Genomic DNA, 17,146 nt, shown 5'->3' with positions numbered 1-17,146 from the left:
TTAACAGCGAGTAAAACTGACAGAGGGGAAAGAGCGGCTGAAGCCATAGCCTTAAAAGCCCGGGAAGGATTAGTGAGGGCCCATTACATCACACGTATGAATATACAAAATAAATCGATTACAGAGAGACACTCAGTGGCCACTTTATTAGGTACCTCCTGTGCCAGTAAGATGGCGCCGTGCTCGAATGCAGAGGTGTCCCTGCGTTGAACCAAAGTGTAATTGTTCATCCTTTACATTTTTTTTTACGATTGTTAGACACTGCCGCTGATCAAGTACGGCAGACCTACTCCACGAGCCAGTTGCTTATTGCAGCAGAGCTGGACTTGCTGGGCACCGTTTACAGCCTGTTTCAGCCACCCGGGGAAGAAGGCCCCCAAACGGTAGTCTGGATGTAGGGTGTAAGTTGAATCAAGAGTTAAAATTGATTGGCATGTCGCAAAGGTAACGCTACAGTTGTTATGGGGGACTTCAACATGCAGGTAGACTGGAGGAATCAGGTTGGTGCTGGACCCCAAGAAAGGGAGTTTGTGGAGTCCCTCCGAGATGGATTCTTAGAACAGCTTGTACTGGAGCCTACCAGAGAGAACACAATTCTAGATTTAGTGTTGTGCAATGAACCGGATTTGATCAGGGACCTCGAGGTAAAGGAGCCATTAGGAGGTAGTGACCATAATATGATAAGTTTTAATCTACAATTTGAAAGGGAGAAGGGAAACTCAGAAGTGTCAGTATTACAGTTAACAAAGGGAACTATGGTGCTATGAGGGAGGAGCTGGCCAAAGTTCAATGAATCAATACCCTAGCAGGGATGACAGTGGAACAGCAATGGCAAGTGTTTCTGGGAATAATGCGGAAGGTACAGGATCAGTTTATTCCAAGGAGGAAGAAGGATCCTAAGGGGAGTAAGGGGAGGCCGTGGCTGACAAGGGAAGTAATGGACAGTATAAAAATAAAAGAGAAGTATAACATAGCAAAGACGAGTGGGAAGCCGGAGGATTGGCAAACTTTTAAAGAACAACAGAAGGTAACTAAAAAGGCAATACACGGAGAAAAAATGAGGTACGAAGGTAAACTAGCCAAGAATATAAAGGAGGATAGTAAAAGCTTCTTTAGGTATGTGAAAAGGAAAAAAATAGTTAAGACCAAAATTGGGCCCTTGAAGACAGAAGCGGGTGAATTTATTACGGGGAACAAGGAAGTGGCAGACGAGTTGAATAGGTACTTTGGATCTGCCTTCACTAGGGAAGACACAAACAATCTCCCAGATGTAATAGTGGCCAAAAGACCTAGGGTAATGGATGAATTGAAAGAAATTTATATTAGGTGGGAAGTGGTGTTGGATAGGCTGTTGGGTCTGAAGGCTGATAAGTCCCCGGGACCTGATGGTCTGCATCTCAGGGTACTTTAGAAATCATGGACACATTGGTAATCATTTTCCAATGTTCTATAGATTCAGGATCAGTTCCTGTGGATTGGAGGGTGGCTAATGTTGTCCCTCTCTTCAAGAAGGGAGGAAGAGAGAAAACAGGGAATTATAGACCGGTTAGCCTGACGTTGGTGGTGGGAAAGATGCTGGAGTCAATTATAAAAGATGAAATTACGACACATCTGGATAGCAGTAACAGGATTGGTCCGAGTCAGCATGGATTTACGAAGGGGAAATCGTGCTTGACTAATCTTCTGGAATTTTTTGAGGATGTAAATATGAAAATAGACAAGGGAGATCCAGTGGATGTAGTGTACCTGGACTTTCAGAAAGCCTTTGATAAAGTCCCACAGAGGAGATTAGTGGGCAAAATTAGGACACATGGTATTGGGGGCAGAGTACTGACATGGATTGAAAATTGGCTGGCTGACAGGAAACAAAGAGTAGCGATTAATGGGTCCCTTTCGGAATGGCAGGCGGTGACCAGTGGGGTACCGCAGGGTTCAGTGCTGGGACTGCAGCTGTTTACAATATATATTAATGATTTAGATGAGGGAATTAAAAGTAACATTAGCAAATTTGCTGATGACACAAAGCTGGGAGGCAGTGTGAAATGTGAGGAGGATGATATGAGAATGCAGGGTGACTTGGACAGGCTGGGTGAGTGGGCAGCTGCATGGCAGATGCAGTTTAATGTGGATAAATGTGAGGTTATCCACTTTGGTGGTAAGAACGGGAAGGCAGATTATTATCTAAATGGAGTCAAGTTAGGAAAAGGGGAAGCACAATGAGACCTAGGTGTTCTTGTACATCAGTCACTGAAAGTAAGCATGCAGGTACAGCAGGCAGTGAAGAAAGCTAATGGCATGCTGGCCTTCATAACAAGGGGAATTGAGTATAAGAGCAAAGGGGTCCTTCTGCAGCTGTACAGGGCCCTGGTGAGACCACACCTGGAGTACTGTGTGCAGTTTTGGTCTCCAAATTTGAGGAAGGACATTCTTGCTATTGAGGGAGTGCAGCGTAGGTTCACAAGGTTAATTCCCGGGATAGCGGGACTGTCATATGTCGAAAGATTGGAGCGATTGGGCTTGTATACTCTGGAATTTGGAAAGCTGAGATGGGATCTTATTGAAACATATAAGATTATTAAGGGATTGGACACGCTGGAGGCAGGAAGCATGTTCCCGCTGATGAGTGAGTCCAGAACCAGAGGCTACAGTTTAAGAATAAGGGGTAGGCCATTTAGAACGGAGTTGAGGAAAAACTTTTTCACCTAGAGAGTGGTGGATGTACGGAATGCTGTGCCCCAGAAGGCTGTGGAGGCCAAATCTCTGGATGCTTTCAAGAAAGAGATGGATAGAGCTCTTAAAGATAGTAGAATCAAAGGTTATGGGGATAAGGCAGGAACTGGATACTGATTGTGGATGATCAGCCATGATCACAGTGAATGGCGGTGCTGGCTGGAAGGGCCGAATGGCCTACTCCTGCACCTGTTGTCTATAAGGTGTCAGCGCTGATGCATGGGGATGCTGCGCTGCATGCTCCAACAAATGGTGTGAGCGGTTGTCTTGAACGTTTTTGTTGTGATCGCAAAGCCCTGTTAGACATTTGTAATGTACAAAATTGTGAGGTTGATTCACTGATCTGTTGACGAGACCGACGGCGGGGGAACCACTTGGCCTCGGTTGTGGCACGGACCAGGCCCTTGTGCCTTGGAGTTGTCTGCGGCAGCCACCGGGAAGGAGATACCAGAGCTGGCTGCGAGCCACTGGATCCTGTGCTGGGCTGGGGACAGGCCCCTCCAGTGTTCGCTCAGCGGAAGACAAGCTGGATTGCTTTCATCTGCAGCTGCACTTGTGTGAGATGAGGAACTGTTGCGTGCTTGTTCTTGCAGAAACCTGGCTCCAGGACTGCATCCCATGCACCATCAATGTACAGGCCATGACACTCAGAGGCTTGGGCTATTTTACTATTTTTAAAATATATTTTTGTAAGTATGTTTTTCTGCTGTAAATGCTGTGTGTACCTTGGCCCTGGAGAAACTCTGCTTTTTTTGACTGTATAAAGTGGGCATGCAAAAGTTTGGGCACCCCTGGTCAAAATTTCTGTTACTGTGAATATTTAAATGAGTAGAAGATGAACTGATCTCCAAAAGTCATAAGGTTAAAGATGAAACATTCTTTTCAACATTTTAAGCAAGATTAGTGTATTATTTTTGTTTTGTACAATTTTAGAGTGAAAAAAAAGAAAGGAGCACCATGCAGAAGTTTGGGCACCTCAAGAGATTTGAGCTCTCAGATAACTTTTACCAAGGTCTCCGACCTTAATTAGCTTGTTAGGGCTATGGCTTGTTCACAGTCATCATTAGGAAAGGCCAGGTGATACAAATTTCAAAGCTTTATAAATACCCTGACTCCTCAAACCTTGTCCCAACAATCAGCAGCCATGGGCTCCTCTAAGCAGCTGCCCAGCACTCTGAAAATTAAAATAAATGATGCCCACAAAGCAGGAGAAGGCTATAAGAAGATAGCAAAGCGTTTTCAAGTAGCTGTTTCCTCAATTCGTAGTGTAATTAAGAAATGGCTGTTAACAGGAACGGTGGAGGTCAAGTTGAGGTCTGGAAGACCAAGAAAACTTTCCGGGAGAACTGCTCATAGGATTGCTGGAAAGGCAAATCAAAACCCCTGTTTGACTGCAAAAGACCTTCAGGAAGATTTAGCAGACTCTGGAGTGGTGGTGCACTGTTCTACTGTGCAGCGACACCTGCACAAATATGACCTTCATGGAAGAGTCATCAGAAGAAAACCTTTCCTGCGTCCTCACCTCAAAATTCAGCATCAGAAGTTTGCAAAGGAACATCTAAACAAGCCTGATGCATTTTGGAAACAAGTCTGTGGACTGATGAAGTTAAAATAGAACTTTATGGCCAGAATGAGCAAAGGTATGTTTGGAGAAAAAAGGGTGCAGTATTTCATGAAAAGAACACCTCTCCAACTGTTAAGCACGAGGGTGGATCGATCATGCTTTGGGCTTGTGTTCCTCTCCACATCCACTCTACTGAGGCCTTTCAATATTTGACAGGTTTGAATAAGATCCTCACTCATTCTTCTAAACTCCAGTGAGTACAGGCCCAGAGCCATCAAATGCTCCTCATATATTAATCCTTTTATTCATGCGATCATTCTCATGAACTTCCTCTGAACCCTTTCCAATTCCAGCACATCTTTTCTTAGATAGGTGGCCCAAACTGCTCAAAAAGCAAAAGCCTTGCTTTTATTTATTTATTACTTACAGTGCCTATAAAAAGTATCCCCTCACCCCCAGAAGTTTTTATGTTTGATTGTTTTACAACATTGAATCACAGTGGATTTAATTTGGCTTTTTTAATATTGTTCAACAGGAAAAAGACTCTTTCGTGTCAAAGTGAAAACAGATCTCTACAAAGTGATCTAAATTAATTACAAATATAAACACAAAATAATTACATGCACCGTGATTCAATTTTGTAAAACAATAAAACATGAAAACTCCTAAGGGGGACAAATACTTTTTATAGGCTCGATATTTATTGAGATACAGCATGGAAAAGCCCCTTCTGGCTCTTCGAACCCTGCCATCCAGCACTCCAAATTTAACCCTCGCCTAATCACAGGGCGATTTACTGTGATCAGTTAACTTGCCAACCAGTATGTCTTTGGACTGTGGAAGGGAACTGGAGCACGCAGAGAATGTACAAACTCCTTACAGGCTGCGGTGGGAATTGAACCCAGGCTGCCTGTACTATAAAGCACTGTGCTAACCATGCCGCCCCAGAGAAAAACTCTCATTACATTCTAGTCCTTTTGAGATCGCGATCGAACCTGCATCCAGGGAGATGTGAAATCAGTTCAAAAGTAGTGATTAACTGGGAGTTACTTTGAAACATCACAGGAAGAAATTTAGACCACATTAAACCAGTTCACATCCATAAGTTTATATATATATACCAGAGCATTTCACTTACATATAAAAATGTTTGCAATCTTTTATAATTCCAAATCTGCTAGACAGTAAGGTGCGTAGACAGTAAAGTTTGATGTGGTAAGTGTACATGTTACATCTCAAATGGAGAAAGCAGGATTAAAGGTGTATATTGTGCAGTGACAAGTTAAAAAAGGCTGATTTCAGAACGGTTAAATCTAACATTGGAGTGCTTGTTAAGAAGAACAGGGTTTTTGCCCTTTGCTTCCATTACCCACAATGCATTGTTTGTTTAATATATCTTCAGGTGCACACTTTTATTTAGAGATACAGCGTGGCCAACGAGCCGCCCTGCCAAGCAAGCCAGCGATTTAATCCTAGCCTATCACAGGACAATTTACAATGATCTATTAACCTACTAACTGGTACGTCTTTGGACTGTGGGAGGAAACTGGAGCACTTGGAGGAAACCCACACGGTCATGAGGAGAACGTACAAACTCCTCACAGAGGACGCTGGAATTGAACTCTGAAATGCCCCACACTGTAATAGTGTTGCGCTAACTGCTGTACTACCATGACGCTCTATTTTAGACCATTGATAACCAGATTCCATTCAGTACTGACAATCACAAAACGTAGCCTGGAGTCAATCATGTTAGAATTCAGTCCTTACAGAAATTATAAATTAAAACCAGTCTTGGTCTACATTACTTGCAGTCCATTCAAGCCATACCCGCCAATCCCATTCTCCTCTCTTTCCCGTGTAGTCTCTTACCCATGCTCACTCATTTGGCACCGACTCCCTTTTGAATTTTTTTTTCCTCTTGGTTCTCTCCACCCCTCTCCCATCGGGCAGAAGATACAAAAACCTGAAAGCACGTCCCACCAGACCCAAGGACAGCTCCTACCCCACTGTTATCAGACTCTTGAACAGACCTTTAATACAATAAGATGGACCTCACAATCTTCCACCTTATTGTCTGCCTGCACTGCACTTACTCTGTAACTGTGACACTTTATTCTGCATTGTTATTGTTTTCCCTTGTTCTACCTCAGTGCACTGTGTAATGATCTGATCTGTATGAACAATGTGCAAGACAAGCTTTTCACTGTGTCTCAGTACATGTGACAATAATAAACCAATGCCAATTCCAGTGGCATATCCACTAATCTTTAGGATGTGGGAGAAAACTGACACACCAGGTCATAGAGAGAACATGCAGACTCCACACTCACACACACTCACACTGAGCTCCAGAGACTAAGACTGAACCTAGGTCACTGGTGGTACGTTGTAGAAACAGTAGCCACTGTGACACTTTGTCATTTGCCTGGATTCAGATGTGCATCAAATGGTTTGCAACCCATGTTTTGTACCTTTGGTTAAAGATTAAAGATTAGCTTTATTTGTCACATTTACATCAAAACTTACAGTGAAATGCATCGTTTGCATCAACAACCAACACCATCTGGGAATATGTTGGGGGCAGCCCACAAAGGTCGCCACTTGGCACCAGCATAGCACGTCCACAACTCACTAATCCTGACCCGTACATCTCTGGACTGTGGGAGGAAACCAGAGCACCCGGAGGAAACCCACACGGTCACAGGGAGAACGTACAGACAGCAGGGAGAATTGAACTCCAATTGCAGGCGCTGTGAAGTGTTACGTTAACCGCTATGCTACTATATGGCCTTGCACTTGAGCGCATTACAATAAACTCGACTTTAAATTTGAACTTTTTTTTACTCAGAGGGTGGTGGGTGGTGGGTAGATGGAATGAGTAGGGGTTTCCAACCTTGTTTTACGCCATGGACCCCTACCATTAACCAAGGGGTCTGCAGACACCAGGGTGTGAACCCCTAGTGTAAAGATGCATGGGCTGAACACAGGTAAATCGCCTGGCTCAGGTTAACAGCTTGCTGCCTCTTAAAAGAAAACCGAGATCTTAACCTCAGGTAGTCCTATTTGCCAGCGAATGGGTTATATCCCTCTAAGCCAGGGATTCCCCCAGCTAATGGTAGGGGTCCAAAGCATTAAAAAGCATTGGGAACTTACTGCTTTAAACCTTACGGAGAGGAACCTGTCAATAAACACTCACAAAGAGCAAACATTACGGGATCTTCTGCTGTGATCACACCACTCCATGAAGCAATTGCAGAACCCGAAAGGTCGAACGTTCCTTTCCTCCCACCAATGCTGGTCAAGCCATTGAGTTCCTCCTCCTCCTCCTCCTTCTTCTTCTTCTGCTTCTGAGCCCATCACCCCTACTTGAGCATAGGCCATTAACAGCAGCTCTCCAGAATCCTCTGTCCTGGAACGGTCTTTTACGTTGTCTCCAGGTGTAGTCCATCTTCTTGGCCTTTCCTTCCTCTCCCAGGGATGATGCCTTCAGAGCTTCTGCTGGCGTCTCTGTAGCTCTGGGTTTTCATGGGATGGGTTTGCTAACCGCATGCCCAACCCTCCCACTTTTCCACCAGCTTTGGGATCATCATGACAGAGTCAGCTGAATTCCTCCACATTCACTGCTCCAGATCCCAGCATCTTCTATCCCTTGCGTCTCCAGTAACATGGGAAACCTCCTTATAGCTGTGTAGCCAAGGTTCCCAAAACTGGCCCTTTCTGCAAAGGATTTCAACTGAATTTAATCCTGGGTGTCCACTTGTCTGGTCATAGGGGAGAGCTTCAGCCAAAGGTGATCCATCACCTTGTCACAGAGGAGTGATCTTGGAATAGGTTAACAGATTGGCACAACGTTGTGGGCCTGTGTAAAGCAGAGCAGTGGCCAAGGGCAGGCGAGGGAAGTGGTGATAGGAGAGGTAGAGGAGGGGGTGGTCATGTGATGGAGGATTGGAAAAATGGACAGTGGCTTACTGATGGTCAGTAAGGCAAGAGCTGAATGAAAACCTTAAAGAGAACGGTCCTCCAGAATTAAAGCACTGGTGATCGGGGTCCAAGGTGAAATAGAGCCAGTGATCTTTAGTACAAGGTACTTTTGCACCTTTTTCTGAGTATCAAGAATCACTAATAATAATTTCTCACCCATAACCATTGCAGAGGTGGGCGGGGCAGGAGAGGTGAGCTGCCATCTTGAACCACTATGGTCCTTCTGAGGAAGGTGCCTATCCCCCACGTGCTAATGGGGAGGGAATTCCACGATTTAGGCTCAGTGCTAATGGGGAGGAAGTTCCACGATTTAGGCTCAGTGCTAATGGGGAGGGAGGCCCACGATTTAGGCTCAGTGCTAATAGGGAGAGAGGGACAGTAATGCACTTCCGAGCCAGGACAGTCCGGGACCTGGAGGTGAATCTGTGGAATTCGTTGCCACAGGCAGTTGTGGAGACCAAGTTGGTGAGTATATTCAAAGCAGAAGCTGATAGGTACATGGAGAAGGCAGGGAAATGGGTTGAGAGGGATAATAAATCAGCCATGATGGAATGGCAGAGCAGACTATTTGGGATGAATGGCCTAATTCTGCTCCTACATCTTATGATCTTGTGAAACTGGTACTGTGGGAGGGTTGGGGGTAGATTTTCCAATGCATCTGCTGCCTTTGTCCTTGGCATCTTTGGTGGGTTTGTGAGGTTTTGTTGGAGGGGTCCGGACAAGTAATCACAAAGCACCCTCCAGAAAATGGCAGTGGGGCGGGCAGCGAATGCCTGGGGTAGTAGAGGGACTAATAGTGCAGCAGAATGGACTTGAGAGGGGTTCTATACCGACCACAGTGGAATGGTGGAGCAGACTCGATTGACCAAATGGCCTAATTATGCTCCTATGACATGGTTAGGAATTCAACCTAGCTAAAAATGCTGTCCCTCTCCGCTGAGTGTTTCTGGCATTTTAATTCCTGGTTTCCTGCCTCTCCCAGTGTGCATACACCTTATTGTCTGCCTGCACTGCACTTTCTCTGTAACTGTGACACTTTATTCTGCATCCTGTTACTGTTTTACCTTGTTCTACCTCAATACACTGTAATGATCTGATCTGTGTGAAGAGTGCGCAAGGCAGGAGTCGGACCAGATGATCGGAGGATGGCAAATGTTATTCCTTTGTTCAAGAAAGGAAGTAGGGACAACACAGGGAATTACAGACCAGAGAGTCTTACTTCAGTGGTGGGCAAAGTATTGGAGTGAATTCTTAGAGACAGGACTTACGAGCATTTGGAGAAGCATTGTCTGATTCGGGATAGACGGCATGGCTTTGTGAGGGGCAGGTCGTGCCTCATGAGCCTGATTGATTTCTGTGAGGACGCGATAAAGCACATTGATGAAGGTAGAGCAGTGGATGTGGTGTAGACAGATTTTAATCAGGCGTTTTATAAGTTTCCCCATTCAGAAGGTCAGGAGGCATGGGGTGCAGGGAAACTTGGCGGCGTGGATTCAGAATTGGTTTGTCCATGGTAGGCACATAGGTTAACAGGTTGGCACATTGTGAAACTCTGCCATGGACGGTCCCAAGCCTGGCAGCGAAAGGAGAAGGGTTGGACATGGGGCTAATAATCCCATTCTGTAAAACCCCCGTGCTGCAGAAACGACAGCAGAAGCTCTGAAGACCTCATCCCTATGAGTGCAAGGAGAAGATGGACCACACCCAGGGACAACGTGAAAGACTGACCCAGGACAGGGGACACCGTCGAGCTGCTGTCAGTGGCCTGTGGCCCAGAAGGGGTGGTGAGCTCAACTAACTGAACTACAAACTTGCAGGCTGAGGAGTCTGTCCTGTTCTCTGTTATCCCAATGCACCGTGTCTCAGCACGCGACAATAATGAATCAATGCCAATTATAGATGGACTCCAGCTCAAAATCAACTTTGCATCTTATTGTCGGCCTGCACTGCACTCTCTCTGTAACACTCTATTCCGTGTCCTGTTACTGTTTTACCTTGTTCTACCTCAATGCACTGTAATGATCTGATCTAGAACACCAGACACATAGAACAAGTACAGGAGTAGTCCTTCTAGTCCTCATTGTTGTGCTGAACCACTTAAGTTAGTAAATAAACTACTCCCTCTGCCTACACAATGTCCGTATTCTTCTATTTCCCTCACATCCATGTGCCCATCTAAACGCCTCTTAAAAGTTCCTAATGTTTCAACCTCTGCCACCATTCTAGGCCGTGCACTCCGGGCACCCACTACTCTCTGTGTGAAAAAAACTTGCCCCTCACATCTCCTTTGAAATTACCCCCTCTCATCTTAAATGCATCCCCTCTGGTATTAGGCATATCAACCCTGGGAAAAAGATACTGTCTGTCCACTCTATCTATGTCTCTCATAATCTTATAAACCTCTATCTGATCTCCCTCAGCCTCCGCAACTCCAGCGGAAACAACCCAAGTTTGTCCAACCTCATGTTTAGCCCATGACCTCTAATCCAGACAGCATCCTGGTGAACCTCTTCTGCACCCTCTCCAAAGCCTCAGCATCCTTCCTATAGCGTGGCGACCAGAACTGTATGCAACAGTCCAGCTGTGGCCTACCTAGAGTTTTATAAAGCTGCAACAGAACTTGCTGACTTTTGAACTCAGCACTTGACTAACAAAGGCAAGTGTGTCATACACCTTCTCAACCACCCTATCTGTATAAACAGTATGCTAAAGACAAGCTTTTCACTGTATCTTGGTACATGACCAATAACCCAAATCCAATGGTTCCCTTCTCGTCTTCATTGACCCTCTTCTATTTTGCCTCCTTAGGGAAGTTCAGATGGGATAAACACGCCTTCACTGCCCTCCCTCAATAAGCTCCTCTTCACTCATTCTGCCATTTAGATCTCCCGCTCTCTGCCCTGTAACGGACGATCACAGCCACTTAAAGCACACCCGATTTCCAAGTTTGCTCCCTCCTGGGCCTGCCTCCGTGGACGCCGCCTGCCTTACCGTGCACCCTCTAGCGTGGTCTGGTTTGGTGTCAGATCCCACTCCTTTGGAACCCCGACACAGACAGTCCCAAGTTCCGGCTGTGAACGGACGAGGGTTGGGCAAAAGGCTAGCGACCCCCATCCGGTAACCCAGTGTGACAGAAATGCCAACAAAAGCTCTAAGGACCTCGTCCCTGGGAGAGGAAGGAGAAAATAGGTAACACCTGGCAACAACATGGCCAGGGACAAAGGAACCTGGCAAGCTGCTGTTGGCAGCCTGTGCCCCAGTAAGCCAATCCCTTAGCCTCGCTTCACCGCCTGACATCTATTCCGTCCCCACCGTGCGTCTCCATCTCTCCAGGCGGTGGGGGCAGTGTTTTAATCACTGCTCACTCTGCCTCACCCTGCTCCCTGTCCACCCCCTGGGGCAGAAGTTGTGGTAGCCAGGGGACCGGGGTCCGGAGCCCTCTGGCCCTAGTGAGAACTCAGAGTCGGTCAGGGAGCGACGGTAGAGCCGGAGTGGGGAGCGGACGTTAGCGGTGGGGGAGAGAGAGCCGGGCGAGGGCGGGGTGGTGAGGGGCGACAGGCAGTCACTGCGAGGGCTGAAGGGGGAGAGAATCTCCGACGGGCTGCCGGGGGAGGTGGCCGATCTGCTCAGCTTCTTGCGGCGGGCGGCACTGACCACGTTCTTGGCCAGCAGGTCCTTCAGTCGCTGGCCCTCGCTCGGGCCAGGCGCTTGCTCAGTGGGCGGGGTGCAGCTGTTGGGTGGCAGTGAATAGGAGGGGGTCTGGGGACTCTGCGGAGTGGAATCGCTTGCCCGGTCAGGCTGGATGGTCTCCAGGTAGGGCCTGGGGATGCTTGTTCTCTGAATGATGGTGGTCTTCCAGGGTGGAGTCACTGGAGATGTCCAACCCTGCTGGGAGAAGGAAAGAAGACATTAGATCTCCTAATTCCACTTACAAACAGAGCAAAGACCTGTTCTATGGACATCACAGGAACAAGCCTCCCCTTTTAAACTTCTCACGGCCTCAGTAAACCAACCAGCATAATCAGGCAGAAGATACAAAAGCCTGAAAGCACGTCCCACCAGGATCAAGGACAGCTTCTACCCCACTGTTATCAGACTATTGAACAGATCTCTGGTACGATAAGATGGACTCTTGGTCTCACAATCTACCTCGTTATGACCTTACACCTTGTTGTCTGCCTGCACTACACTTTCTCTGTAACTGTGACACTCTATTCTGCATTCTGTTATTGTTTTCCCTTGTTCTACCTCAATGCACCGTGTAATGATCTGCTCTGTATGAACAGAGTGCAATAACAAACCAAGTTAACAAAACTCTTTACAGTCAATCATGATAGAAAAGGCTGAAAGCACATTCCACCAGGCAGAAGGACAACCTCTATCCCACTGTTGTCAGACTCTCAAACGGACTTCTGGTATAATAAGATGGACTCTTGGCCTCACAATCTACCTCATTATGATCTTGCACCTGAGATTTACCTGAACTGCACTTTTTTGGTAATTTTTACTCTTTAAAGATGAACCCTATTTGTCACATGCACATCAAAACACTGAAATATACAGTGAAGTGCATCAGTTGTGCTGAGGATATGCCGGGGGAAGCCCATAAATGTCGCCAGATTTCTGACGCCAACATAGCATGCCCACATTCTACTAAGCCTCACCATATGCCTTTGGACTGTGGGAGGAAACCGGGGCACCCAGAGGAAACCCACACGGTCACAGGGAGAACAGACAAGCTCCTTACAGACAGTGGCAGGAATTGAACCTCAATCTTACAGCCATCGCACTGTAAAGCGTTACCCCAACTACTATGTTACTGCACCGTTCTGAACACTTTATTCTGCACTGTTATTGTTTTACCTTGTTCTACCTCAATGTACTGTGTAACGATCTGATCTGAGCACTATGCAAGAGCAACTTTCCACTGTATCTTAGACCTCTATCAGATCTCCACCCAGCTGCGCCACTGCAGAGAAAACAACCAAGTTTATCCAACCTCTCATTATTGCACATGCCCTCTAATCCAGGCAACATCCTGGTGAACCTCTTCTGCACCCTCTCCAAAGCCTCGACATCCTTCCTATAGCGGGGCGAGCCGAACTGTACACAATCCAGGCAGCATCCTGGTAAATCTCTTCTTCAGTCTCTCCAAGCCTCGATGTCCTTCCTGTACCGGGGTGACCAGAATTGCACAAAATACTCCATGTGAAAGCCTATCCAAAGTTTGGCCATAACACGACCTCCTGACTCTTATACTCAATGCCCGCACTAAGGAAGACAAGCATGTCATGTGCTTTCCTTATCACCCTATCAACTTCTATGGCCACATTCAGCAAGCTGTGGACTTGGACCCCAAGGCCCCTTTGCTGTTGAAGTGCAACGCCTCACATTAAACTTCAGCTGCCACCTCTCCACCCATATCTGCCCATTTTCTCCACCTGCGCCCTTCATAATTTTACACAACTCCATTAGGTCTTCCCTCAGCCCTCTCGGTTCCAAACAATCCCCGCCTCTCCAATCATTCCTCTTTCTAGACATTGATTAGATCCTTGTAAAACTCCTCTGCATCCCCTCTAATCAACCTCATCTCTCCTGTAGCGTGGTGACCAGAACTGTGGGCTGTGCAAAAGCTGATGTGCAACTAGGGTAACCTTCTTGCTCTGATATTCTCAGCCTCAGATAGTGAAGGGACAACATCCTATGTGTGTTTTTCAACCACCTTACTGACCCTCTTCTTGTTACTGACAGGCAAACACTGGGGCTGAGCCATGTGAGGAGATATTTAAGTTGGTGACCAAAGGCTTGTTCCGATTTTAACAAGAACTTATAAGTGAGGTAGAGAAGCAGAAAATTTGAGCATCGATCTCTGGAAACTGAAGACGGGGATCTTAGAGGTTTATCTGGGTAATTCCCTCTTCTCATTATGACCATCAGGGAGGAGGTACAGGAGCCTGAAGACCCACACTCAATGGTCCAGGAACAGTCTCTTCCACTCCGTTATCAGATTTCTGAACTATCATGAACACATGATCCCTATCTTTTTCTGCCCTATTTATTTTGTAATTCATAGTAATTTTATGTATCACTCTGTACTGCTGCCACAAAACAGCAGATTTCTCAACATATGAGTGGCTATCCAGAGACTTTTTCCCATGGCAGAAATGGCTGATATACATAAATGGCAAAATTTTAAGGTGATTGGAGGAAAGTACAGGGGGAATGTCAGAGATATCTATGGGGTGGTGGGTGTGTGGAACACACTGCCAGGGGTGGTGGTAGAGGCAGATACATTAGGGACATTTAAGAAACTCTTAGATAGGCACATGGGTGACAGAAAAATGGAGGGCTATGTGGGAGGGAAGGGTTAGATTTTTCTTGGAGTAGGTTTAAAGGTCAGCACTACATTGCGGGCTGAAGGGCCTGTACTGTGCTGTAGTGTTCTGTGTTCTATGAGTTGTTATTGTTCCATTCCGCGCTTGCGGCACGTCAGGTGGCAATCTTGCCGTTTCTGTGGTATTTTTGTCTGTTTTTTATGAGGCTGAGTTGCTCGCTCAACACTCAGCCCAGCATGGGTGGAAAGCTGCAAGGAGCCAGCCGGACTCCAACTAGGACCACCTGCCTTGCAGTCCCGTGCAAAGCCATGACAGCACCAGCTGAGTGTTCTGTGAATGTGGAGGTTACAACTGGCCAGTCAGGGTGTTATGACAGGCGTTCTAACCCAATGATTAACTTCAGCTCTTCTGCCGAGCATTTGTAAGCAAGTGCGCGAGCTGCCGCCCAACTCCACTCTCTTGCTTGGTCTAGTATCCTCGATATCTGACAGCCTCAGCCCTTAATGGGTTTAGCCGTGACTGCACCCACAGCTCTGTGTGGGAGAGGACACTGAGGCCCCATATTATCTCAGTCTAAAATGGACAAATGGATAGGTTTCTTCTTGCTGCTGCCATTGGGAAGAAGATATGGGAAGTTCAGGACCCGCACCATTGGGTTCAGCAACAGTCCTTAGCCCTCAACCATCAGGCTCTTGAACCAGAGAGACAACTTCACTCAGCTTCACTCGCCCCATCAGTGAACCGTTCCCTAACCTAAGGACTCAGTTTCAAGGACTCTTCATCTCACGTTCTCGATATTTATTGCTATTGATTATCACTATTTTTGTTGTCTTTTGCACATTGGTTGTTTGTCCTGTTGGATGTGGTCTTTCACTGATTCTATTGTGGTTCTTGAACTTACTGAGTATGCCTGCAAGAAAACATACCTCCAGGTTGTATATGGTGACATATATGTAAGACCATAAGACCGTTAGGTATTTGAAGAATTAGGCCATTTGGCCCATCGAGTCTGTTCTGCCACTTCATCGCGACTAATCCAATTTTCCTCTCAGCCCCAGTATCCTGCCTTCTCCTCTTAACCCTTCATGTCCTGTCCAATCAATAATATAGCAACCTCTGCCTTATATATACACATAAAGACATGGCCTCCATAGCTGCCTGTGGCAAAGAATTCCATAGATTCACCACTCTCTGGCTGAAGAAATTCATCCTCATCTCCGTTCTAAAAGGATGCCCATCTGTTCTGAGGCTGTATGCTCTGGTCTTAGATTCTCCCACCATAGGAGACAACCTCTCCACATCCACTCTATCAAGGTCTTTCACCATTCAAAAGATTCAATGAGGTCACCCCTCATTCTTCTGAATTCCAGTGAATACAGGTCCAGAGCCATCAAACGCTCTTCGTATGACAAACTATTCCAAAGTGGAATCATTTTTGTGAACCTCTTTTGAACCCTCTCCAGTTTCAGCACATCCTTTCTAAGATATGGGGTCCAAATCTGCTCACAATACTCCAGGTGAGGGCTCACCATAATCCAAATCATTGACACACAATGTGAAAAGAATCGGTCCCAACACACACCCCTGTGGAACACCGCTAGTCACCGGAAGCCAACCAGAGAAGTCTCCCTTTATTCCCACTCTATGCCTCCTGCCAATCAGCCACTGCTTTATCCATGCCAGGTTCTTTCCTGCTCGTAGCTTGTTAGGCAGCCTCATGTGTGGCACCTTGTCAAAGGACTGATTCTTCTTTGTCTATCCTGCTTGTTATTTCTTCAAAGAATTCCAACAAATTTGTCAGGCAAGATTTTCCCTTGAGGAAGACATACTGACCACGGCCTATTTTATCATGTGCCTCCAAGTACCCTGAGACCTCATCATTAATAATCAACTCCAACATCTTCCCAACCACTGAGGTCAGACTAACTAGCCTATAGTTTCCTTTCTTCTGCCTTTCTCCTTCTTGAAGAGTGGAGTGACATTTGCAATTTTCCAGTCTTCTAGAATCACTCCAGAATCTAATGATTCTTGAAAGATCATTATCAATCTCTTCAGCCACCTCTTTCAGAAACCTGGGGTGTACACCACCTGGTCCAGGTGACTTATTTACCCTCAGACCTTTTAGTTTTCCAGGAACCTTCTGTCTAATTATGGTAACTTCACACACTTCATGCCCCGACACTTGGAACATCCACCATACTGCTAGTGTCTTCCATAGTGAAGACTGATGTGAAATACTTATTCAGTTTGTCCACCATTTCCTCGTACCCACCCCCCCCCCATTACTACCTCTTCAGCATCACTTTCCAGTGGTCCAAAAGTTGACTCTTGCCTCTCTTTTGCACCTTATGTATCTGAAAAAACTTTTGGCATCATCTTTAATATTATTAGTCAGCTTACTTTCATATTCCATATTTCCCTTTTTAATGACTTCTGTTGATTTTTAAAAGCTTCCCAATCCTCTAACTTCCCACTAATTTTTGCTCTCTTATATGCCCTCTCTTTGGCTTTCATGTTGGCTTTGATTTCTCTT

General features: G+C 46.2%; 1 protein-coding gene across 7 annotated transcripts in view; it reads right to left on the bottom strand.

Moving 5' to 3' along the window:
* Positions 1-5,256: 5,256 nt before the first annotated feature.
* LOC140200596 (uncharacterized) overlaps positions 5,257-17,146 on the bottom strand; it is a 98,768-nt gene continuing 86,878 nt past the window's right edge. For 6 of the 7 annotated variants that reach the window (XM_072264134.1, XM_072264139.1, XM_072264137.1 and 3 more), the window contains one exon: positions 5,257-12,166. In XM_072264134.1, the coding sequence (XP_072120235.1) occupies positions 11,633-12,166 (534 nt within the window). In that variant the 3' untranslated portion in view covers positions 5,257-11,632. The remainder of the gene's footprint in view (positions 12,167-17,146) is intronic. The other variant, XM_072264140.1, reaches the window with a different exon arrangement.

The sequence above is a fragment of the Mobula birostris genome, chromosome 7 (genome assembly GCF_030028105.1).
Source record: "Mobula birostris isolate sMobBir1 chromosome 7, sMobBir1.hap1, whole genome shotgun sequence".
NCBI lineage: Eukaryota > Metazoa > Chordata > Chondrichthyes > Myliobatiformes > Myliobatidae > Mobula > Mobula birostris.
This window is presented reverse-complemented; position numbering and strand designations above follow the sequence as displayed.